The sequence below is a fragment of the Scyliorhinus torazame genome, chromosome 16, assembly GCF_047496885.1.
Source record: "Scyliorhinus torazame isolate Kashiwa2021f chromosome 16, sScyTor2.1, whole genome shotgun sequence".
NCBI lineage: Eukaryota > Metazoa > Chordata > Chondrichthyes > Carcharhiniformes > Scyliorhinidae > Scyliorhinus > Scyliorhinus torazame.
Window position 1 is genome coordinate 56210473 of NC_092722.1, and position 26802 is coordinate 56237274.

The 26802-nt window shown below is 44.9% G+C and overlaps 2 protein-coding genes across 8 annotated transcripts in view; both read left to right on the plus strand.

The window, feature by feature from the left end:
- LOC140392826 (centrosomal protein of 104 kDa-like) overlaps nucleotides 1–26802 on the plus strand; it is a 493850-nt gene that overhangs the window by 116228 nt on the left and 350820 nt on the right. The gene's annotated exons all lie outside the window — the stretch shown is intronic.
- The window catches only part of LOC140392823 (uncharacterized), a 36867-nt gene that overhangs the window by 8497 nt on the left and 1568 nt on the right, over nucleotides 1–26802 (plus strand). For 2 of the 3 annotated variants that reach the window (XM_072478494.1, XM_072478493.1), the window contains 3 exons: nucleotides 2108–2218; nucleotides 15010–15588; nucleotides 21439–21597. In XM_072478494.1, coding sequence (XP_072334595.1) covers nucleotides 2108–2218; nucleotides 15010–15588; nucleotides 21439–21597 — 849 coding nt within the window. Of the gene's footprint in view, nucleotides 1–557; nucleotides 619–2107; nucleotides 2219–15009; nucleotides 15589–21438; nucleotides 21598–26802 lie in introns of all 3 variants that reach the window. The other variant, XM_072478495.1, reaches the window with a different exon arrangement.

A 26802-nucleotide genomic window follows, 5' to 3' on the forward strand; every position in this document is an offset into this window, starting at 1 on the left:
GGGGTCATGGTTAGTGAACATGACTGATTACAATCTTGCGGCCCATCACTGGCCGAGGTTGCCCATCATTGATCCAGACCTTTAATTCCCACTGCTGAAGCCTGTTTGTTACTTATGTAGTATCATGTGAATAATTCATTGAGTATTTTTGCACCCCGCCCCCAAATTGCAGCATTCTGGGCAACAACCTAGTTTGCCTGTGGCTGCCTTGGCCCTGGCAGTCTGTCCCATGTACAGAGCTGTAATCATTCTTTGATCTTTCCAGTCAACTCTGATAGCCTGCAGAATTTGCAACAACTTTTTCCAGTTCGCCCAGCCAAAAACCTTTTTCATGCATCTCAAAACAGGTGCACGCTTCTTGCTGGCATTTTATGCTTTTTTTCACTTAAGGCTCTCGTCACTGCTATAACTGGAATACCAGCAAAAAGTGCATATTTATTACGTTTTGCAACTTTAAAAATGTATTGCAACTTCAAAACTGAATGTTTTTTTTAACTCTAGCTTTGTGAGAATTTTAAAAGTGAAAGATGTTGCAGATTATTTTGCTTCCTCATTAGACGCACACGATTTGTAAAAAAGCTTGAGGCATACAGAAAATATTAAAAGATTCTACGAAAGGTATTGACGCTTTATAAAACATAACATCTGTTACCTGAATGATTGTGAAAGTTGCAAGTCCCTTATGGAGTCTCACTTCGGTTCGGAGCCGTACAGGATTGAGTGACGATGCCAAGTAATGTGTTAAAACAATAATTTTATTGAATAATAATTTGAATAGTAATAGTGATATGACAATTTTAATTGATAATATGACAAAAGAAGTGTAAAGAAAGAAAGATAACTTCAGTCAAAGGAGAAAGCATTTATTAAAAGAAAGGAAGAAAGACTACTCTATTTACTTACTATAACACTACATTACAGATATATGTACTATGTTACAATCATTCACCCCAAATTGGTCTGTTCACGACAGCCCCCCAAAATGGATGACCCCAAATTAGTCTGTTCCACGACAGGATGCTAATTTGGTAAAAATCCTCCTTTGCCATACATCAACAAGTCTCTGAATAACCTTGCAATGATTGGGCCTACAGGCAGACACTCCATTCCTGGTCCTTCCCCCTGTAGTCCCCAATTGGTTGATCTGGCTGTAGCAGTGAATCCTGGAAACTGTGTCCCTTGAGGCCAAATTTCTGGCTGCATTCCAGCCTTTTTAGATCTTGTTCAGACATTCTGGTAAACATCCAGCCTTCTCAATTCTCCACACAGGCACTGCAGACTTTCGGAGACTTTGCCATATTCAAGTTGTTTACCTATCCTTTGATCTGCCATCAATCAGGTTGTATGTCCATCAATCAAACTTCATCTCCTGATGCCACACCATAGGTGACCAACCCATGTGAGGTTATTCATTGGCCTGGTTGTAACCCAACGGTCATCGAATACAGGAAGAAAAATACTTCTGAATTTAAGAAATACAGCTTTGTTTCAGTAGTCTAGCTTTAGAAAGGGGGAAAAGAAAGTGCTTTAGATCAACATCAGGTGATTTAAAATCTAAAGCAAAGCAGAAATAAAATGCAATATTACAAATTTGGAAAATGTTGTGGTTACAGGCCTTCGAAGCAATTCTCCTGAGTTGAATAATAGAATGGTGCGTGTACTCATGACTCTGTTAAGGAGGCTTGTATAGGCTCTTCTCCTATTTCTTATAGCCCTATGAAGACTTAATCAGAAAATGTAGCCAAAACGGTCTGAAGTGTTGAGAATAAAATCAGACTTTGTAAAATATTTGTGCTATCTAACTGTATAATGTTATATCCAAGAAAATAGACTACTGTAAAATTTTAATATTTCAATAATTAAAATCCTACTTCAGTTTATAATGCACCAACCAAGAATCTTGTAAAGGGTACATTTGATCTTTTCACGTGATGCACTATATTATACAATGCACCCATCGTTATTATTTCGGGGGGAAAGGTCTGTGCTTCTCAAATCTTGTATTAATATACATTGACTTTCTGAATGTGTTTTTAAATGTGTATATACACACACACACGTGTGCATTGATCCAATTATGATAAATTTACCGAACATCTTGTTTAAGGTTGGTGTCCGTCGTTCAGCACGCCTTAAGAATAGGGAGCTCTGTTCCGCAGCATCAAACACCCCCAAGCAGGATGTCAAGGATGACAGCTCAATGCAGAAAACAATTGTGGTAAGGAAAACGACAACGGTGTCCCACTTAACCTTTCCTCTGGCATAAATGTATTTCCACAAACTAATTGCTTTGTTTTTGAAAATTATTATCACAACAGCAACTTTTATATTTGTGCAGCATCTTTAATGTAGTAAAGAGATCTCATGGCATTTTTCAAGTGCATTATTGGGCAAAATTTAGCACCAAATCTTTTTAAAGAGATATGAGAATATGCAGGCAAAACCTTGGTCAGGGAGGTCTTTAAGGAGCACCTCAAGGCAGGGTTTTTAGAGAGGATATTTCAGTTTGGACGTATGCAGTTGAGGCACAGCAATGATGGAGCGAAGGAAATCAAAAATGTGCAAGAAGACAAGTTGAAGGATTGCAGATATCTCGTTGAGTGGTAGCACTTGAGGAGATTATAGAGATAGGGAGGGGAAAGGCAATTGAGGAATTTGAACACGGATGAAAGTTTTAAAATTGAGGCATTACTTGACTGGGAGCCAGTGTAGGTCAACAAATACAGGCATGATGGGTGGAAAATACTTGGTGGTGGGGGTGGGGTGGGATTTTCCACAGGGGCTACCATTGGCCGGTGGCGGGATCTTCTGATACCACCACTGTCAACGGGGTATACCGTGCCATACATCGGTAGGGCCAGAAGATTCCGCCCGCGAGAATGGCCAGATAACTCCGACCTTGGTGAGAGTCAGGATAGATGCAATTCAGTTTTGGATGAGTTCCATTTTAGGCAGAGCTGAATAGGGGAGTATTGGGATAGTTGAATCTGGGGATTACACAGACATGGATGAGAGTTTTAGCAGGTAAGCGGAGATGGGCGTTCTTCCAAAGGTGGTGTGGGCAGTCTTGATGATGGGAAGGATGTAGGATTGTGGCCCAAGCTCAGGGTTGATTGGGACGGTGATGTTGCAAACACACCAGCTCAGCCTTACATAATTGCCAGAGGGCAGGATAGAGTTGTCGACTAAGGAGCAGAGTTTTTGCTGCAGAACTGTATGAAGAACGGCTTCAGCGACCTTGATAATTAATTGGATGCAATTTCTGTTCATGCATTACTGGATTTTGGACAAGCAGCATGAGGCAGAGCTCGGTGTCATGAACACCGATGTAGCAAATAATATTGTGCTTTTGGATAATGTCGCCAAGGGGCAGGGTATAAATGGGAGGGGGACAAGGCTATAACCTCAATAGTCTGCAGCAGGAAAGGAAGCCATTGCAGAAGACTCCCTAGCTATGACTAGATTATTGGGGTGGTAGCAGGCAAGGGCAATCTCACACAATTGGACAACAATAGAGGATGAGGGCTGTTTCAGTGCACTGGCAAGGGCAGAAACCTGATTGTCAGATCTTGGTGCCAATGAGTACTGTGACTGAAAATTGTTCTTGTTACTCCCTGTGTGTCACTGCCCCGGGTTGGGGACTTATCTAATGAAGAAAGGTTGGACCTATACCTATTGTAACTTAGAAGAATGAGAGGTGATCTTATTCAATCATATAAGACCCTGAGGGGACTTGTTCAGGTAGATCCCGGGAGAACATTACCACTTGTGAGGAATCTCGAACCAGGAGATGCAGTTTAAAAATAAGGGACGGGATTCTCCAGTAATGGGGCTATGTTCCCACGCCGGCGTGAAAAGCGGCGCCAACCACTCCGGCATCAACAGTCCCCGATAATGGGGAATGCTCCCCTTCCTAGGGGGCTAGGTTGGAGCGAGAGCGGTCCCTGCAGCTCCAGCCGGCGCGGAACGGCTGCACTACAACTGCCGTATTTCTGCGGATGCGCGGGGGTTCCCATGGGCAATGTGGCGGAGCCCTACAGGGGCCCGGTGCGGAGTTAAATAGGCCCCCACGGAACCAGCCCGCCCGCCAATCGGTAGGTGCCGCCGCCTCCCCATTTTTCTAAGTCCCATGTTCTGATGCCCATTGAATCACAGTGATCCGAATGAATTCTAAATGAATCTCGCTCCATTTGAGGTAGTGTTCCAGTTATAACATTTTTGGGGGATTGGCAGGACATGGATTTGGGAGCTATCAACATGCTCAAGGATTTTGAGATTTGGTGGCAGTTTGCAAGGACTGGGTAGTTTTTCTAACAAAGGGTGATAATAGCAGATTTGCGATAGAGTACCTGAGGAGAGGGGACTGTTAACATGGAGTCTGGGCAGGGATGTGAGTGGTCAGCAGCTTTTTGGTATTAGGAATAAGGGAGCAGGAAGTGAGTATCATGGACAAGGTGAGTCCAGAGAGCGCACAGGGAGAAATAGGAAAAAAACTAGAGAAAGATGTGGGGGGTTCGGGTCAGTCAGACAGGAAAGTAAAGTTGAGACCATCACCAGATCAGCCGTGATCTTATTGAATGGTGGAGCAGACTCGAAGGGCTGATTGGCCTACCCCTGTTGCTAAGTCCTATGTTCCTATGGAAATCACTGCCCAGTGGCAACTAAAAGAATAACCTTGGTCTATTCGCTTTTCCAATCATTCTACTGTAGTATTCAGTGATTTGCTCTTTCTATCTTCACAGTTAGATATGGTTATGCCAGATCTGTTACCCCTGCATACCATTGATGTGAAATAAAATTAGTCAATTTTAAATAGCTCAGTATGTTAGTTATATATTTGTGCCTGTGAGTCAGAAGATTGTGGGTCGATGTATCACCCCAGGACTTGGGCTGAACTATTAAGGCTGATGATCCAGTACTGAGGGAATGCTGCACTGACAGAGGTATCATTGTTGAAATGTGACGTTGAACCAGGGCACTCAGTTGGCTTAAAAGATTCCACGGCACTATTACCGAGAAGTACAGGGGAGTTATCCCCAGTGTCCTGACCAATATTTATCCTTCCATCAAAATCTGCCTTCCTCCCAACCACCCAAAAACAAATTATCTGGTAATTGTCACATTGTTGCTGTTCACAAATTGGCTGTTGGGTTTCCTATGTTACTACAGTAACTACACTTCAAAAGAACTTCATTGGCTGATAATGCCTGGTGACCTTGAAAGGTGCTATGTAAATGCAAATCAGCCTACTTTTACCTTGCGACAATGTTAGTTGACATTTAGAAAATGTGTGCTTATCTTTGGTTTGGGTTGATGCATAAGTTTTGTTACAGCACCCAGGAGCTTGACAACCAACTTTTATTTGTAATCTCTTAATGGATTCACATGTTTAAACATAGTGAAGTCTGTGTTACTGTATCTTGCTTCTTTATAAGCGCAATTTGCTTCTGAGATTGTGTCAAAGATTTAGGGAGGGAATATATCAACTGTGGTTTAGCGGCTGAATTAATTTTGTTTCTGCATTCTTTCCTTCTTGCCTGAAGGTGATGACTCATGCAGGGAAATGGTGAATAGGGAGGCCGGTTATGCAGGGGTGTGGCCCACAGGGAGGTTGGTTAGCTCAGTTGGTTCGGCGGCTGGTTCTTGATGCAAAGCAGCGTCAACAGCGTGGGTTTAATTCTCGTACAGCTGAGGTTATCCACTAAAGCCCCACCTTATCAACCTTGCCGCTCGCCTGAGGTGTGGTGACTCTTGGGTTAAATCACCACCAGTCAGCTCTCTTCATATGTGACACGAAACAGATTATTTTCCCATGGTAGGTGCATCAAATCCTAAATTCACAATCGCAGTCTGACATCCTGAGGATCAGCCAATCCTTTTATGCCGGACTGTATGACCTGAAGCCAACAGATAGCACTGTTTCCCAGCCCTTCCTGTCGACTATCACGGAGGTCATAGGCGACCGCGAGCTGGAAAACCTGGACAAACCACTAACTCTGGACGAGTTGACAAAGGCCGCCAAGTCCTTCGAGACGAGTAAAACTCCCGGAAGCGACGGCTTACCGGTTGAGTTGTATTCGGCTCTGTGGGACTGGATGGGCCCAGCCCTGCTGGAAGTGTACGAGAGTATGCTTCTGGAAGGCAGCATGTCAGAGTCCATGAGGAAAGGCATCATCACCCTCATCTACAAGCAGAAGGGGGAAAGGGAAGAAATTCGAAATTGGCGACCCATTTCACTGTTGAATGTGGACTACAAAATTCTAGCAAAGGTCATCGCCAATCGGGTCAGGTCTGCTCTGGAGTCGGTGATCCACCCTGACCAGACCTGTGCTGTACCCGGCAGAAAGATCTCTGATAGCCTCGCGCTACTCAGGGATACGATCGCCTACGTGCAGGACAGGGGGGTGGACACTTGCCTCATCAGCCTTGACCAGGAGAAGGCTTTTGACAGAATATCACACACCTACATGATGGATGTGCTCTCCAAAATGGGGTTTGGGGAGGGAATTCGCAATTGGATCAAACTGCTCTACACAAACATCTATAGCGCAGTCTCAATCAATGGGTGGGAATCAGAAAAGTTCCAGATCAAATCTGGAGTCAGGCAGGGCTGCCCTCTCTCCTCTGCCCTTTTTGTGTGCTGCATAGAACCTTTTGCCGAGTCCATCAGGAGGGATCCGGGCATAAGAGGAGTGACGATCCCAGGCAGTGGAGGCATGCAAGTCAAGGCCTCCCTGTACATGGACGACGTTGCCGTCTTCTGCTCGGATCCTGCGTCTGTGCGCAGGCTCTTGACCACCTGCGACCAGTTTGAACTGGCCTCGGGAGCCAAGGTAAACCGTGGCAAGAGCGAGGCCATCTTCTTTGGGAACTGGGCCGACCGGTCCTTTGTCCCCTTCACTGTCAGGTCAGATTACCTGAAGGTGCTGGGGATATGGTTCGGAGCTGTTGGGGCGTGCACCAAAAACTGGGAGGAGTGCATAGGAAAGGTAAGACAGAAACTGGGCTGGTGGGAGCAACGCTCCCTCTCCATTGCGGGCAAAACCCTGGTCATCAGGTGTGAGGTACTCTCGGTGCTACTGTACGTGGCGCAGGTCTGGCCCATAACCCGACCCTACGCCACAGCAGTCACCCGGGCCATCTTCAAATTTATCTGGCGATCCAAGATGGACCGTGTCCGAAGGGACACCATGTACAAACCTCTGGAGAAGGGAGGGCGGAACGTACCCAACGCCTCCCTCATCCTGTTGGCCACCTTTGTGTCCAGCTGCATCAAGCTGTGCGTGGACCCCCAGTATGCAAACACCAAGTGTCACTACATACTGAGGTTCTACCTGTCCCCGGTGTTACGAAGGATGGGCCTGGCCTCATTGCCGCGGAACGCTCCAAGTAGTTGGACCGTACCGTACCACCTGTCCTTCGTGGAAAAGTTTTTGAAGGAAAACACCTTTGACCACAAGGCAATGAAGCAGTGGTCAGCACGTAATGTCCTCGAGGCCCTCAGGGAAAAGGAGACCGTGGAGGACGTGGGATGGTTCCCTGAGCAGACTGCCAGAGTCATCTGGCAGAACGCCTCATCACCAGAACTTTCAAACAAGCACCTAGCTTGGCTGGTGGTGAGAAGGGCCCTCCCTGTCAGATTCTTCATGCACACCCGAAGGCTCTGCACCAATGCACGCTGCCCTCGGAGTGGCTGTGGGGGAAATGAGACGGTCACACACCTCCTTGTGGAATGTGCCTTTGCAAAGAAGGTCTGGAGAGAGATGCAGTGGTATTTGTCAAGGTTTATCCCGAGCAGCTCTGTGACACAGGACTCTGTGCTCTACGGACTGTTTCCAGGGACACACACAGAGACAAATGTCAACTGCTGCTGGAAGGTCATCAACTCGGTAAAAGACGCTCTTTGGTCTGCCCGAAACTTGCTGATCTTCCAGTGCAAAGAATTGTCCTCGACCGAGTGTTGCAGACTGGCACATTCCAAGGTCCAGGACTACGTGCTGAGGGACGCACTCAAGCTTGGGGCAGCTGCCGCCAAGGCGCAATGGGGAAAGACCACTGTGTAAGGTCTTTCCAGCAAATGTACACCGAGGGGCGCGTAACAGTGTAAAGCCCCTCGGTCTGGGCAACCAACACTCCAATGTATAAAACAAACATGACACTGTAAATATTTAAGAAGGAATTGTAATGTAAAGAGTGATATGTGTATGATAATATCAAAATTGAATGAAAGAAAGTCAAGGCAACATGTAACCCTGCCGGAAATGTACAGTCAAGACAATTTGAAATGTTTCTGTAATGCTCATGATAAATTTTTATGAATAAAGTATATTTTTTTGAAAAAAAAAAAAAAATCCTAAATTCACAAATGACTCAGAGTTTGAAATGGATTATATGTTGCCAACTGGTTAATACAAGAAAAATTGAAAGGGAAAATGTATAAGTGTCATTGATTTTTTTTGGAAGTAAGTTTTATCCTTTTAATCTTCTCCAACTTGCTATGAATATGCATTCAGAGGTCTGTTATTGATTATAATCCCTACCCAGAAACCTTGGGAAAAACTATTGGCAAAACTTATCTACAAAAAGCTGACTGGGTGATTACTCATTGAAGGGAAACTGGGAATTGATTCAGGAATTGTTACTGCTGTTCACAATGCTGGACAAAACCTTGATGGTGATCCCAATGAGCTGGTTGTCAGAGGTCTTTTTTATTTCCTCTAGAACTGATTAGCTTCAGGATTTATAATCAGAATTGTTTAGTATCTTTACACTGAAAGTTCTGATATAAAGCCTTGGGCTACAGTGGTTTTTTTTGGCATGTTTTCTGCATTCATCTCTTAAAAGTTGCTGACTCTCCGAGGTCACGGTTCCACAAGAAGTGGAAGCTCCTTTTCGCCACCCTCCACAAAAGTGCCTGTGACCATTCTTCAACCATTAAGCTAAACAGAGAGTCGCAACAGCCTATTAACCTAAGAACACATTAGCATTAAACATTACTCTACTTTTACCAGTATTCCTTTCACCATGCAACACAGGTTAAGTTTAGGAGGCAAGAATCTTGATTTTGTTTTCCATTCCCAGACCTCCCAAGGTCAAGTATAGCATCTTTGCGGGCAACACGGTGGCGCAGTGGTTAGCACTGGGACTACGGCGCTGAGGACCCAGGTTCGAATCCCGGCTCTGGGTCACTGTCAGTGTGGAGTTTGCACATTCTCCCTGTGTCTGTGTGGGTTTCACCCCCACAACCCAAAGATGTGCTGGTTAGGTGGATTGGTCACGCTAAATTGCGCCTTAAATGGGAAAAAAATAATTGGGTACTCTAAATTTATATTAAAAACTTTATAAAACTAAATTTATGAAAACAGCAACTTCCACAATCCCATGTACTTTCACTTTACATAGTAATCTGCTATGTGAGACCTTGTCAAAAGCCTTGCTTTGATATTAGCTAACTCAGCACACCACAATGGTGGAGCCTTGGGCCATCCTAGTCTTGGACTTGGTTCTTACTCCTGAATTGTCAATGGAGATAAGATAAACTGTGTTTTAATTAATCTGCAGCACCAGGTGGGTGGTCTTAGCCAGACAAGCAGCAGGAAATTAATTTACATGCTGGTAAACTATCTGGGTTTAGGTAGTTCAACTCCACCGACCGCTGAGTAAACCCAGGGTCCATAAGTCTCAGCTAATGTCAACCTTTACCTCCACTCTCTGTCATCAAGGCCAATACTCTGATCCTATACCCCCCACCCCCTCCCATCCGCTGATCCCTTTAGCTCCAAAAGCTATATCTAAATCCTTCTTGATATTAAACAACATTTTCGCCTCAACTACTTTTAGTGATAGTGAATTCCACAGATTCACCACTCTCTGGGTGAAGAAGTTTCTCCTCACCTCAGTCTGAAAAGCTTTACCCCTTATCCTCAAAGTATGACCCCTAGTTCTGGACTCCCCCAAAATCGGGAACATTCTTTCTGAATTTACCCTACATAATCCTGTTAGAATTTTATAAGTTTCTATTAGATTCCCTCTCACTCTTCTAAACTCCAATGAATATAATCCTCACCGACTTAGCCTGTCCTCATATGACAGTCACGCCATCCCAGGGATCAGCCTGGTAAACATTCGCTACACTCCCTCCATAGCAAGAACCCCAGATAAGGACACCAAAACTGCACACAGTACTCCAGGTGTGGCCTTACCAATGCCCTATACAATTACAGTAAAACATCTCTATTCCTAAACTCCAATCCTCTCGCTATGAAAGCCACCACTTGCCTGCTGTACCTGCGGGCTTACTTTCCTTGAGGACACCAAGGTCTCACTGACTATCCACCTCTCTCAATTTACACCCATTCAAATAATCTGCCTTCCTATTTTTACAACCGAAGTGGATAACCTCACATTTATCCACATTATACTGCATCTGCCATGCATATGCCCACTCACTCAGCCTGTCCAAAATCGTGCTGAAGCATCTCTGCATTCTCCTCAGAGCTCACCCACCCAACTTTGTATTGTCTGCAAATTTGGAGATACTACATTTAGTTCCCTCATCAAAATCATTAATCTATAATATGAACTGTTGGGGTCCTGGCCCTGGCATAGATCCCTCCGGTACCCCTCTAGTCACAGCCTGCCAGTTGGAAAAAGACTCATTTATTCCAACTTTTTGCTTCCTGTCTGCTAACCAGCTTTCTATCCATCTCAAGACAGTAACCGCAATCCCATGCGCTTTCACTTTACATAGTAATCTGCTGTGTGAGACCTTGTGAAAAGCCTTCTGAAAGTCAAAATAAACCATATCCACCAGGTCTCCCTGGTCAACTCTACTAGTTACATTTTCAAAGAATTTCAGTAGATTTGTCAAGTATGATTTCTCTTTCGTAAATCCATACTGACTTTATACCACTGCTTTCCAAATGCCATGCTATGGAATCCTTGGTAATGGACTCTAGCAACTTCCCAACTACTGACGTTAGACTCATCGATCTTTAATTCCCTGTTTTCTTTCTACCTCCCTTTTCTAATAGCAGGGTTATATTAGCTAATCAGAATTAGCTTTTGTTGTGCGAGTGGAACTTTCAATCTAATGGATTACGTTTGCAGTGGGTTTTTTCCAACCTGCAGTTGTGATTGGTAACTGGCTTTAAAAGTAAACAATTACTGTCACTGTACCGACCAAATGCTATGACATCAATCCAGTTGCATTGAAATTGGATCTTGCTCATTTTTACCTTCTGAAGAGTGTTGTGTGACCTAAAAAACTACACCCAATGAGTTATTGTTATAAAATCCTGTAACCGTTAGGCAAAAAGACATTAAATCCTCCTGCAGTTTAGAATTATTTCATGTTCATAAATTCCCTTCAGAAACTCAAATGTTGATTCTTTAAAATGTGAAGGTTTCTTCTGAGTCATCAGATCTCACAAGAATCTACCAGAGTGGGAACGCCAGAAACACTTGGAATCTACCTACGATTTAACAGCTGACTATTGCAGTGGATAATGGAACAGATGTAGGATGAGTTATTTAAAAAATAAACCAATATGCCAGAACGAATCCCACTTTTTCCCCATATAAGATTACTGATTGAGGTTTCGACGTTCTAGAGAGAGATGGTATTGCACTTGGTGCACATTTTATAGTTATTTTGAAGTAAGTGGAGGGCGCCAGTGATTTAATTCCATGCCACTACCAATTCTGCTCTCTGTGCAGACAGGCTACTTACCAAGTGTTGAAAGGGGAAATTTGGATTGTGATTGAAACATATTTTCTATAAAACCAGCAATTCATATTTTAGCCTTGAGAGTATCACATAATGTTGTTGCTTTTCCCGTGGTAATCATAGAATCATAGTGCAGAAGGAGGCCATTCGGCCCATCGAGTCTGCACTGACCCTCTGAAAGAACACCCCCCCCCCCCCGCCTTATCCCCGTAACCCCACCTAACCTTTGGACACTAAGGGGCAATTTAGCCTGGCCAATCCACCTAACCTGCACATTTTTGGATTTGGGAGGAAACCCGAGCAGACACTGGGAGAACATACAAACTCCACACAGTCACCCAAGGCCAGAATCGAACCCAGGTCCCTGGCGCTGAGGGAGCAGTGCCGCCCAATATTTTAGAGCATGACAGATATGATTTTCATTCATTGTATTTACCTCCCTTTCCTCATTTGCGCCCTCTCTCATGCAATTGTTCCAAGAACTGCAGGGGACAATGTGATCCATTCCACCTTCCCTCTGAACCTTTGGTAAACGTGCTTTGTATTGTACATTTAGCATGCTAGACTTTGTTCTCCATACACACTCCACATCTATAACCAATAAGGTGACTAGTCCCCCTCTTCTATGTTCTGCCTCCCTGATCTAGTAATTAAGAATACAAATACAGAATAAGGATTGGGGCTAGTTTCCTAAAGTGAAATGCTATGTTGATATTCTACACTGTACCCAAGATTTCATCGTGTGTCACCAGCAGATCTGTAATGGCATTGCTCTGCATATCAGCAGGTGCTAAGAAATTCCTGACTCCTCCCCAAGCTCAGGAAAAACTGCAGCTCTCCTTAATACTTGCATTTCTAAAAATATTGTTTTGCGTCTGTAACAATGTGTGGCAAGAACAAAACATGTCTGCGAGTAGATCACGTATGGTATTGCTCAGGACCACAGTACAGTTGTAATGTTTAGCTTCCTATCGAGCAGACACAATGGGCCGAATGGCCTAATTCTGCTCCTATATCTTATGAACTTATGATCTGTGCCTTTGGGATTTTAAGATGGGCAAATTCAGTTAATTGTAGCTACTTACAAATCGCTGAGATCAATTGATGTATTGTACCCACTTGCAAATGTCAACCTTCAAGTCGTGACTAGTTTCTTTGTTTTTTTATATGTAATTGGCATGCACTGGACACAACTTTCTTCCCACGTGTAAAATGTTATTCCCTCATGGGCTAGGATATATGACAAATGTTTGACGACCATGTTTCATACCTCGTGCTCTGATTTACAAGCATATTTTGGAGTGTTCTGGTACATAAGGCTTTGGAGCAGGCAGCCTTACTTTTCACTCTGATTTTCATTTATTGAGCCTTCTCCCATAAAACTGTAAATAGCAACAGCAGTGGGTGACATGATCTATTTGCATACGCCCTTTCGACCTTGTAAGCCTGCTTTGTATTGTACGTGTGGAATGTTTGAACTTTGCTCCCGTAACACACTGCATTTACCACCAATAGAGATGTTGCTTACCGACACAGTGGTCTTTCAAATTTTCGTAGAGCGTAATGGTGAATGTGGATATTTTCCCCACTTTGTCCATTTGATTTGTGTAAATCACCCAGGAGTACAACAGTAGGTTTTGTCCTGTCCAACATGAGTTATACCTGGAAAGAGAATTTCTACCTTCTTCTTAGGCAGTCCCTCAAGGCTGAGAGTAATTTGCCGCTCCATTTGGTGGGTTCTGATATGGTTGACAAGTCCAGTGCGCAATCTGCAGACTGTGCCACATGCGAGGGTGTTTGGAGGATCGGGTAGACGGATTCTTTGGAGTTTTGTGCGCCCATGCTTCAAATAATTTGCATGACACTGGAACAAGGTGGTTGGCCCTGCTGCCTCACAGCGCCAGGGAGCTGGGTTCAATTCCGGCCTTGGGTGACTGTCTGTGTGGAGTTTGCACTTCCTCCCCTTGTCTATGTGGGTTTCCTCTGGGTGCTCCGGTTTCCTCCCACAGTCCAAAGATGTGCAGGTTAGGTGGATTAGCCATGCTAAGTTGCCTCTTTGTGTCCCAAGACGTGCAGGTTATGCGGCGTTACAGGGATAGGGCAGGGAGGTAGGGTGCTCTTTCAGAGGGTTGGTGCAGACTCAATGGGCCGAATGGCTTCCTTCTGCACTGTAGAAGTTCTACAATTCTATAATGGGCTGCTGGTTGCAAATTGTCTCTGCTTAATGTTGGACAATTTTTGGTGATGAATTAATAGTAACATAAAAAGTGCGACATATCACAAGGTGGTAAGCACTGCTATTTCACAGCACCAGGGACCTGGGTTCAATGCTGGCCTTGAGTGACTGTATGGAGTTTGCATGTTCTCCCCGTGTCTGCGTGGATTTCCACAGGGTGCTCTGGTTTCCTCCCACAGCCCAAAGATGTGCAGGTTAGGTGGATTGGCCACGCTAAATTGCCCTTCAGGGTCCAAAAGGTAAGGTGAGGTTGCGGGGATAGGTTGGGGAGTGGGCCTAGTTAGGGTGCTCTTTCAGAGGGTCAGTGCAGACGTAATGGGCCAAATGGCCTCCTTCTGCATTGTAGTGATTCCGTGAGGTCTTGAGTATGTTCCTCCTCCCCCCCCCCCCGCCCCCGCCCCCCCAATAGCATACCAAAATCTTAAATATGTCTCACAACACTGCAGAATAGTATCTTGTAGCTCATCAAGATCCTTTATTTACATTGTATTCCTTTTTCAATTTAGAGTACCCAATTAATTATTTGTTTTTTTCCAATTAAGGGGCAATTTAGCGTGGCCAATCCACCTAAGCTGCACATCTTTGGGTCGTGGGGGTGAAACCCACGCAGCCATGGGGAGAATGAGCAAACTCCACACGGACAGTGATCCAGGGCCGGGATTCGAACCTGAATCCTCAGCGCCGCAGTCCCAGTGCTAACCACTTTGCCACATACCGCCCCCATTAACTTTTTTTTTTAATTTAGAATACCCAATTCATTTTTTCCAATTAAGGGGAAATTTAGCATGGCCAAGCCACCTAGCCTGCACATCTTTGGGTTGTGGGGGCGAAACCCACACAAACACGGGGAGAATGTGCAAACTCCACACGGTCGGTGACCCAGAGCCGGGATCGAACCTGGGACCTCGGCGCCGTGAGGCTGCAGGGCTAACCACTGTGCCACCGTGCTGCCCTCTGCCCCCATTTACATTGTATTCCTGATTGGAATTGATATTTGAAGTGATACGATGTTTAGTAATGACTTCTGTGTGTATTTTTGTTGCAGCCTTCCCATGAAGCAATGCCTGCACTGGATAAAATAGTTCCCAGTCCAGGTAACCATCCCTCAAAAAAACAGAAATGTGAAAGAGTAGAAACAGAGGAGGAAACTGGCACCGCTGAACAGGTTCTGGAAGATTCTGCAGTCATCCTTCCTCACAAGCCACCTCACAAATCGACAGAACAAAATGAGAAACCGATTATTAATGAGGACTGTGCAGAAGTGACCCCGGCACCTCTAGAAAATGAAGCACCCTCCACAATGATCGTGGAGCAGAGAGACACCGAAATACAAGTGGAGCATGTAGCTGAAACTGAAGAACTGATCAATAAGAATGGCCCTTCAACAGAGATGCCCATTAAGAAAGTGTTGGAAGTTATCGATGAGGGCATGGTGGAAAACAAGGAAGATATTGAGAAAACAGTGAGAAGTGTGGAAAACGATACAGAAAGGAGTAATAACATGGAGATCGATCAGCCACCAACAGGCACCTCATTCAAAGTGGATAACAGCATTTTTCTGGACGAGGACAGCAATCAGCCAATGCCTGTCGGCAAGTTCTTCGGAAATGTAGAGATAATGCAAGTAGGTGTCATAAATAATTGTTATTCCTTATTCATTCAGTTTCCACATGGAGGAGGATATCATTCTGTGAAGTAAAAAACATATCGGGGAATTTTTCCTTTCCAGAAATAAAAAACGACAAAGAGATTTTATTGGTCAAATGGTTTTCCTCCAGAAGACATAGGAGGAGATATAGGCCTTTCGGCCCATCGAGCCTGCTCAATCATGGTTGATATGTTTCTCATCCCCCATTCTCCTGCCTTCTCCCAATAACTCCTGATCCCCTTATGCACCAAGAACCTATCTATCCATGTCTTAAAGACACTCAGTGACTTGGCCTCCACAGCCTTCTGCAGCAAAGAATTCCACAGATTCACCATCCTATGGCTGAAGAAATTCTTCCTCATCTCTCTTTTAAAGGCCTTGGGTTCTAGAATCTCCTCTCCACGTTCACCCTATCTAGACCTCTTAGTATTCTGTAAATGTTAGTAAGATACCCCCTCATCCTTCTGAACTCTAAGTGAATGCTAACATTGCATTTGCCAACTGAACCTGCATGTTAACCTTAAGAGAATCCTCAACAAGACTCCTAATTCCCTTTGTGCTTCTGATTTCTGAAGCCTTTTCCCATTTAGAAAATATTCTATGCCTCTATTCATCCTACCGAAGTGCACAACCTCACAATATTCTACATTGTATTCCATCTGCCACTTCTTTGCCCACTCTCCTAGCCTGTCCAGGTCATTCGGCAGCCTATCTGCTTCCTCAATACAACCTGTTCCTCTACGTATCTTTGTATCATCTGCAAACCTAGCAACAATGCCTTCTTCCAGATCATTAACGTATATCATGAATAGTTGTGGTCACAACACTGACCCATGTGGAACACCACTAGTCACCGGCTGCCATCATGAAAAGGACCCCTTTATCGCCAGGCACTGCCTTCTGCCAGTCAGTCAATCCTCTATCAATGGCAGTACTTTGCCTCTAACAACGTGGGCTTTTAACTTATTTGGCAGCCTCCTGTACGGCACCTTGTCAAAGGCCTTCTGGAAATCCAAATAGATCACATCCACAGGTTCTCCTTTGTCTAACTTCCTCATTACTTCCTGAAAGACGTCTAACAGATTTGCCAAGCCTGACCTTCCCTTGGTGATTTCGAGCTGACTCAGTCCTATTTTATCATGCACTTCCAAGTACTCTGTAATCTCATCCTTAATAACAGACTCTAAATTCTTACCAACAACCAAAGTCAGGCTAATCGGCCTATAATTTCCTGCCTTCTCCCGTCTTAAACAGGGATGTTAGTTTAGCCATTTTCAAATCATCTGGGACCCACCCTGCCTCCAGTGATTCCTGAAAGATCACCACCAATGCCTCCACAATCTCCTCAGCCATCTCCTTCAGATCCCTGGGGAGTAGTCCATCCTGTTCGGGTGATTTATCCACTTTCAGACCTTTCACTTTCCCCAGCACCTCCTTATTGATGGCCACTGCACTCACCTCTGCTCCTTGACTCTCTTGACGTTCTGGTTTGCCACTGCTGTCTTTCACCATGAAGACTGATGCAAAGTACCTATTCATTCCTTTGCCATTTCTTTGTTCCCTATTACTACTTCTCCAGCCTCTTGCCTCTCTCTTAACTTTTATGTATCGAAAAAAACTCTTGCAATCTTTTATTTTATTTTATTTTTTTAATTTAGAGTACCCAATTAATTTTTTTCTCCAATTAAGGGGCAATTTAGCGCAGCCAATTCACCTAGCCTGCACACCTTTTTGGGGCAATCTTCTTTTATATTACTAGCTAGCTTGTACTCCTATTTCATCATCTCTCCCCTTATTGTTATTTTATTTGTTCTCTACTTGCTTTTAAAGGCTTCCCAATCCTCTGGCTTCCCACTAATCCTCGCCACATTGTATGCTTTTTCCATTGCTTTAATGCTAGCCCTGACATCCCTTGTCAGCCATGGTTGCCTCATCCTCCCCTTAGCGTTTCCTCCTCCTTGGGATTAATTTCTGTTGTGCCTCCCGAATAATCTCCAAAAACCTCTGTCATTGCTGTTCAACTATCTTCCCTGCTAGGCTCCCCTTCCAATCAACTATGGCCAGCTTCTCATATTGTGATCATTGCCCCCTAAGAGTTCCTTCACCTTACGTTCCCTAATCATGTGTCCCTCATTACACATCACCAAATCCAGAATTGTTTGTTCCATAGTGGACTTTACCACAAGCTGCTCCAAAAGAACCATCTCGTCGACAATCCTCAAATTCCTTTTCTTGGGATTCGCTACCAACCTGATTTTTCACTGTCCACTTGCATATTTAAGACCCCATGATTATTGTAATATTGCCTTTCTTATATTCCTTTTCTATCTCCTATCTACTGTTGTTCATAACTCCCATCAGGGTCTTTTTTTCCTTTGTGATTCCTCAATTCTACCAACTCTGTTTGTAAATGGGACTTTTGCCCTGAGTGTATACTCCCTATTTCTATTTATCTCCTGTTATTGGCAGACGTTTGTTCTATCAGAGTAGAAGAGGAAGCTTGTTTTTATATAATTTTGTTAACTACTGGACAGACAGCAGAGTGTAAAGATCAAGGATAATTAAGGGGTGGGAAGTGAGACCCCATGAGGATTTGGGCAATGTTGTCCCTAATTTATATTAATGATTTGGCCTTTGGAATGAAAAACCCGGTTGTGGCTGGGCGGATTTTCTGCCCACGTTTTAGGGGGCGGAGAATCCAATGGTAGTCCAAAAACGGCGGATTTCTCGTTGAGAAAGCCCCGAACCCCCCCTCCCCCTCCCACCCGCCAATAACATAATGGGGTTTACGCCATGAAAGATCAGGAACTCCATTACCATACCTTTTCAGTGTCAATAGCGGGCCTCCCTACTGTATCATTCCCACCCCCCCTTTCCCACACGTTCGGAATTCCCCGCCCTAGCGGGATTTACAACAGGTCTAGACAACGAGAACACGCCGGGAGCACACAGCTAAGTGTAGGCACTGCCAGTGGGCACTGTGGGGGATACGGGCCTTTGGTGGGAGGAGGGGGTTCCCTGGGGGTCTCGTGTCCGGGGGGGGGCAGGGAGGAATTCCTTTTAAATTTTTTTCAGATCGAGACACCCTTTGGCAGTCTCAATCCGAGTCCGCCCATCAGCGTGACGTCGTGGGACCCACTCCAATATTTGTTTTGACTAACTCAACAAAAAACCACAGCCGGAACAGCCTGAATGCTACACACTGCTTTTCTCGCCTGAGTTGGCACATAGTCAAAAAAGATAAAATTCTTCCCTGTCTCTTTAAATTTGCAGGTAATATCAAATTGGAGAGGATAGTTCACACTGAGGAGGACGAAGAAGACGTTAACAAATTTGCAAAATGGACTTGTTAATTAGCAAATTAATTTCAACATGTGAGCAGCACGGTGGCACAACAGCCAGCACTGCTGCTTCACAGTGGCGGAGACCCAGGTTCGATTCTGACCTTGGGTGACTGTGTGGTGTTTGCACGTTCTCCCAGTGTCTGCGGGTTTCCTCCGGGCGCGCCGGTTTCCTCCCACAGTCCAAAGATGTGCAGGTTAGGTGGAGTGACGATGCTAAATTGCCCCATGGTGTCCAAGGATTAGGTGGAATGACAGGGATAGGGCGGGAGATCGGGGCCTAGGTTATGGTACTCTTTCGGAGAGTCAGTGCGGACTTGATGGACCGAATGCCATCCTTCTGCACTATAGGGATTCTACATGTGTGAGGCATGATATTTAGGGAAGAGAAATGAGGACACATATGATGCGGCAGATAATCTAAATGGAGTAGAGAAGTAAAAGGATCTAGGGTTACACAATTGCTCTGATCATTGAATGTTGCATCGCAGGTAAATGTGGTCACAACAAAACAAGCCAAGCACAACAGCTTATTTCTCGGATTCGAAAAGTAGACCCGTTATGCTAAACATCTTATCAAACCTTGGCGTTGTGTCTATAGTTCTGGTTGTCATGTTATAAAAAGGGTATAGAGGCATTGGAGAGCGTGCAAAACGGATTTATAAGGATGATACCAGAGGTGTGAGGTTATACTTGTCAGGAAAGGCTGAACAAGCTGGGTCACTTTTCTCTTCTAAAGAGTCCGACCTTGAGTGACCGTGTGGAATTTGCACGCTCTCCCTGTATCTGCGTGTCCCGGGAGCTCTGGTTTCCTCCCACAGCCCAAAGATGTGCAGGCTAGGTGGGCGTACGGGGATAGGGCGGGGAAGTAGGGCGATGCAGGCTGCTCTTTTGGAGGGTGGATGTAGACTCACTGGTCCGAATAGCCTCCTTCTGCATTAGGGATTCTATGGATTCTAAGGTCTTTAGAATCTTATGGTAAACATTAGTTTGTCATCGCTCAAAAAAACAAATTCCATTTCAGCCCAAGACAGGACGGGATTCTCCGGCCGCATTCACCCGGTGACCGAAGAATCCCGCCCGTGGTCATTGGATTTTTCCATATTTGGCGTTTTGCCCGTGGCATGGTTGCAGCGGCAGGGCGGGAGAATCCAGCCCAGAATCAAATTCCTGGCAATAAGTTGAGACCATCCAGGTCAGGTTGTTATTATCCATGGTCCATGAAGCAGTTTTAAAGTTTAAACAAATGCATTTATTTTTGAAGCATATTCTTCAGGAATATCTGTCAGTTTCTTGTTTCAGATTTTGTAAAAGTGCATTGAAGAAACTCTCTTTAAAATTACACCATTATCCCCAGTTCATCGTTCAATTATGAGCATTCAATTTTCCATGCCCAAATTTGGGTACTTGTGAAACACAAATCAATATAATAGATGTTAGAATTCTGTATCATTCCAGTACTGTGGTAGGTGATCCCTACGATAGGCGAGATTTGTATTCCCCTACATTAATTTAAAAAAAAAAAAATTTAGAGTACCCAATTATTTTTTTTTTTTTCCAATTTAAGGGGCAATTTAGTGTGGCCAATCCACCTAACCTGCACATCTTTAGGTTGTGGGGGTGAAACCCACGCAGACACGGGGAGAATGTGCATTCCTCTACATTAATGACAAAGCTGAGCATCGCTGCTATTTGTCTGCTCCTGCTTGAGTCAGTGCACCACCCTTCATGTTAATGTTGGCACCCTGTCACCATGAAATGCATGTTCTAGTTGTCAGTGAGAGCAGTTCTCATTAAATGGGGAAATGTCAGAGCCGTATTCTTAATTATACAAGAACCTACTGGAGTAGCGGAAAGGGAAGATGGACCTGTGTTCTCTGCATTTTGTAAATAAACAAACCTATGTTGAGGAAAGTGATTGAGCAAAAGTTCTGTAAAAGTTTCCATCGAATCCCTACAGTGCAGAAGGAAGCCATTCAGCCCATCGAAACTGCACCGAACCTCTGAAAGAGCACCCTATGCTAGGCCCACTTTCCTGCCCTCTCTGTAACCCCTAACCGCCGCATCGTTGGACACTAAGGGGGGAATTTTTAGCATGGCCAATCCAACTAACCTGCACATTTTTGGACTGTGGGATGAAACCAGAGCACCCGTAGGATACCCAAGCAGACCCAGGGAGAATGTGCAAACTCCACACAGTCACTCCAGGCTTGAATTGAACCCAGATCCCTGACGCTGTGTGATAACAGTGCTAACCACTGTGCCGCCTTGCCGCTCCTGTAACACTTAATTATAACACATAATTCCCTTTCCCCCTCTCTGTCCTCTGAAATCGGCCTCCAACTAGCAGGAATATCACACAGCCCTCACCGGAATGTTCTGATACAATGCACATCAGTGCCTGATGCCCAATATGGGGAAAGGTGAATTCATTTTAACAATTTTTAAAAAGATATAGCATAATGCAGCATATTAAATGTTTCAGGATCTTCCGCAGTCGGTACCACTTCTGGATTCAGTCACACGGCGAGAGTACAGGAGGCGGCATTTCATTGCCAAAGACGAAGAGGATGAAGAACTGGAGGACAGGGCAGTGGGTGAGAGAGAAGGCGAGCCAAGGGATCTGCCTTCTTCAGAAAATGAGGTATAACACTACTGCCTTGTATTTGTTCCTTTGGAGACGTCTTTATCATGGAGTTCTTTCATCACTATACAGGAACAGGAATAGTGATGCAGAATCAATGGGAGTACTCCATGATTCAACACCTATTTACAGTTAGGCATACAAAAGCAAAATAGCAGATGTTGGGAACCTAAAAGAAAATAGAAAATGCTGAAAATACTCAGCAGGAGGGACTGGAGAAGGGGGCAGTGTCAGCGGTGTACGGAGCTATTTTGGAAGAGGATAAGGCACCACTGGAAGGGATCAAAGCAAAGTGGGAGGAAGAGCTGGGAGAGGTTATAGAGGAGGGGGTCTGGTGTGAGGTGCTCCGGAGAGTGAATGCCTCCACCTCATGTGCGAGGTTGGGGCTGATACAGCAGAAGGTGGTATATAAAGCGCACCTCACGAGGGCAAGGTTGAGCCGATTTTTTTGAAGGAGTAGAGGATATGTGTGAGCGTTGCGGGGGGAGCCCCACTAATCACGTTCACATGTTTTGGTCCTGTGCAAAGCTAGGGGAGTATTGGAAGGAGGTGTTTAGGGTAGTTTCCAAGGTGGTGCGTGTGAAACTGGACCCGGGTCCCCGGGAGGCCATATTCGGGGTGTCGGACCAGCCAGGGTTGGAAACGGGTGCGGAGGCAGATATCATAGCCTTCGCCTCATTGATCGCCTGAAGGCGGATCCTGCTGGGATGGAGAGCAGCCTCTCCACCCAGTGCCCTGGCGTGGCGGGGGGACCTGTTGGAATACTTGACCCTTGAGAAGGTTAAGTTCGAAGTGAGGGGAAGCTCGGAGGGGTTCTACAAGTCATGGGCACTATTTATTATGCACTTTCAAGAACTGGATAACATCGAACATTAGTTGGGGGGTGGGGATGGTTGGGGGGGGAGGGGGGCTGTGTATATTAAGGGTGACTATGGGTAATCCCTGATTCCTTTTTGTCATTTGTTTATGTAAACATACGGGCTGATGTTTGGGGTTTGGTGGGAGGATGGGATCGTTGTTATTGTTATGGGGATTGACATATCTGTTGCTGATTATTGTTTACTGTTGATGGGTGTAAATGCGGGAGAAAATGTGAAAAAGGAGAATAAAAATATTTTTTTTTAAAAGAAAATACTCAGCAGGTCAGGCAGCATCTATGGAGAGGGGACCAGAAAAGCTGAGATAAATAAAACAGGAATGGGGTGGCACAGTGGTTAGCAATGCTGCCTCTCAGCTCTAAGGATCCGGGTTCAATTCCGACCTCGTGTGACTTTCTGTGTGGAGTTCTCCCCATGTCTTTCTCCCCATGTCTGCGAGGGTTTCCTCCGGGTGCTCCAGTTTCCTCTCACAGTCCAAAGATGTGCAGGTTAGGTGGATTGGCCATGCTAAATTGACCCTCAATGTCCAAAAAGGGTAGGTGGGGTTACTGGGATACGAAAGTAGGGTGGAGGTGTGGGCTTAAGTAGGGTGCTCTTTCCAAGTGCCGGTGCAGACTCGATGGGCCGAATGGCCTCCTTCTGCACTGTAAATTCTATAATTTGAGAGCACTTATGTGCTGAAGTTACACCCGCCCTCTTCACAAATTTCCTTTTCCATGAGAATTTGTTTAGGAATAGAATTAATATGAAGCAATTGAGCTCTTTTGTTCCATTTCTCAATGTTATACGTTTTATTTTTATTTTTGGTTAAATTGATGACATAACCTCCTTATCAACATCAGTACTCCACCGTGAACTGGAGTGAGATACCATTCGCAATAAGAAGAGGCTGGGAGAAATTTGACATTTAAAAAAAATTAAGCTAGTCCAGAAATGCACATTTCCAAGTGCTAATGTCCACCCAAAATAAAGGACGTTAGTTAGATGGGGAACAATTCAAAATAATTTAATTGCTCCCTTTGCTGTGCTTTCTGAGGTAAGCTTAAGCTGTAGAATGCAATGACAGCTGTTCTGGAGAATTTCTCACTCGCCTTCCTTTTTATTAATTTGCAGGATGTGGGCATTGCTGGCTAGGCCAGCTTTTATTGCTCATCCTTTGTCGCCCTTCAGCAAGTGATGGTGAGCTGCCATAGTCCATGCGATATATGTGCACCCATAGTGCTGTTAGGAAGGGATTTTGACCCAGTGACAGTGAAGGAATGATGATATAGTTCCACGTCTGGTTGGTGTGAGGCTTGAAGGGAACTTGCAGGTGATGGTGTTCCCATGCGTCTGCTGTCCGTGTCCTTTTAGGTGGTAGTGATTGCAGGTTTGGAAGGTTTTGTCGAAGGAGCCTTGGCTATTTGCTGCAGTACTTGTAGATGGAACACTGTGTGTCGGTGGGGGAGGGAGTGGTTGTTGGAGGCAGTGGATGGGGTGCAAATCAAGCAGGCTGCTTTGTCCTGGTGCTGCACTCATCCAGGCAAGTGGAGAGTGTCCATCGCACTCTTGACTTGTGCCTTGGCAATGTTGGGGCTGGTTTAGCACAGTGGGCTAAGACAGCTGGCTTGTAATGCAGAACAAGACCAGCAACACGGGTTGAATTCCCGTTCCATCCTCCCCGAACAGGCGCCAGAATGTGGCGACTAGGGGCTTTTCACAGTAACTTCATTCAAGCCTACTTGTGACAATAAGTGATTATTATTATATTTATTATTATTATGCATGGCAGATGATAAATGTCGAGGTGCCCAAATTCCAAAGGGAAACTTGAAACAGCTACTAGAACGGTTTTGCAATTTGTGTATTATGAGGAGGTTTCTGAAATCAGGTTGTAATTTCTCAGTTCAATTGTGATGATTTTATATTAAAGTGAAACATTATTAAAATAAAGACATTAAAAAAATTACACTTAAGACACAAGAATAGCTACACACCTTAGAACAGTGCTTTCAGAACATTTCCAAGCAGATCTTGGCTTAAAATATACTTGAAGCTCGCCCCGCCTCTGATGGCCTCAGTACTTCTAGATTTTCTAATCTAAAGAATTCCAGTAACCTTACTACACAATTAATTCCCTGCTGCTCTTAGGATGTTCTCTGAGGGTGACAGCAAATTGGTTCTCACAGGACTGGCTTTGTCCACAGCACTATCTTTGTGCGATCACACCAGTTACTTAAGAGATCTCAGCAGCTACCACCCACGAGGTCTCCAATGTAAATTTTTATTCAACTCTGTTCATCGCCATATCAAGCCAACTGCCTCCACACCGTATCAATATTTGACCTTTGCAGTCTTTATATCTCTAGTCCAATTAAGCCAGTCATGACCCCACAAGCTTGTTTTTCAGTAAATGAGAATACAACAGTGATTTTACAAAAGGAAAATATTAAAACTCTGATTTTCCTGATACTTGTACATGGTTGTCAGGCTTTGGGGACCATGATGTGGAGATGCCAGCATTGGACTGGGGTGAGCACAGTATGAAGTCTTACAACACCAGGTTAAAGTCCAACAGGTTTGTTTCAAACTAGCTTTCGGAGCACTGCTCCTTCACCTGAGGAAGGAGCAGTGCTCCGAAAGTTCGTGTTTGAAACAAACCTGTTGGACTTTAACCTGTTGTTGTAAGACTTCTCACTAGGCTTTGGGGAGCCAGGAGGTGAGCTATTTGTTGCAGGACAGTCAGCCTCTGACCTGCTCTTGTAGACACAGTATTTATATGGCTAGTCTAGTTAAGTTTCTGGCTAATGGAACCCCGAGCATGTTGATAGTGGGGAATTCAGTTAAGGTAATGATATTGAATGTCATGGAGAATGGTTAAGTTTTCTGTTGTTGGAGAGAGATGGTCTTTGTCTGACATGGTTGTTATTTGCCACTTATCAGCTCAAGCCTGAATGTCAGGGGCTGGTTTAGCTCACTGGGCTAAATCGCTGGCTTTTAAAGCAGACCAAGGCAGGCCAGCAGCACGGTTCAATTCCCGTACCAGCCTCCCCGAACAGGCGCCGGAATGTGGCGACTAGGGGCTTTTCACAGTAACTTCATTGAAGCCTACTTGTGACAATAAGCGATTTTCATTTCATTTTTTCATTTCATGTTGTCCAAGTCTTTCTGCATATGGACAGAAGCATGAGGAGGCGGGATTCTCCGGCTGCATTGTTGCTCTTTTTAGCCTTAGTTTATTAGCTCTGATTATGTCACCTTTGCTCACGAGTCGCCAGGTATCTTTCTGATACCGCCACGTGGTTCAAGTTTGAGTTATGATTAATAAGTCAGCACACCGCTTAGTAAGATTGAAATCAACGGTCATTTATTATATACAACAATTAATGCTTACTCAATAATCCTACTATCTATATCGAAACCTACCACTACTGGCCAATACTTAACTTTAGGAAGGGCCCACCAGGTCAGGGAGACGAATGGCTTATCCAATCGGATCTGGCCCGCGGGATTCAAAAGGCTGAGACAGGTCGATGGCTAGGAGTCTTTATCAGGTAGCGATCGCTGGAGTCAAACTTACAGTTTCTGGTCGATGTTCTTGCGAAGGTCTCGAGCAGGAGAAGAAGGGAGAGAGAGAGAGATCTGAATTTGGCCCCTCACTTTATAGGGCTCAGGGGCTTCCCGCCTCTTGGGGCGGTCCTTGACCCTGAGTCCCAAGTGATTGGACTTGTTCCCAATCACTGGGTTCGATACGTCCAATAACGGGGCGATTCCTTGATCGGGGGGGGGGTGGTCGTTCACCTGTCTTTGTTTCGGCCACTGCAGGCACCGACAGGTCTGGCCCCGCATTCAATTGCTAATATGTTGCAATTGTTCCCGGGGATAGCCGATTAAACTGCAGATGTCTGGGTTGATGTGCTGCTAATAGTCTTGAGTATCGATCTGGGCCGACTTCCCCAGAGCCCAATACGCTATTCTGTCTGCAGCTGTCCGTTTGTGTCCTGTTGGCTGCTTTTCCCATCAGCCTTTTCGGTTAGCCATTTTAAATCGGGTTTTGGCCAAATTAATAGGGAATCAGCCATTTTAGGTGGCTACAGCATTCACTCGGCGACCGGAGAATCCCCCCCTGAGGTCAATGGACTTCTCCATTGTCCGCATCCCGCCTGTGGGGTTCTTGTGGTGGGAATCCAGCCCGGAATGTTTCAGTTTCTGAGAAGTGTTAAATGGTGCTGAACATCCCACCATCTTGGCTAGAGGAAGACTTGTTGAAACATGGCCTTCAAAAGAAAAACTTGGGAGAAGCAAAAATTCCTTTATGGCTGATCCATAGAATAGCAAACATATGTGA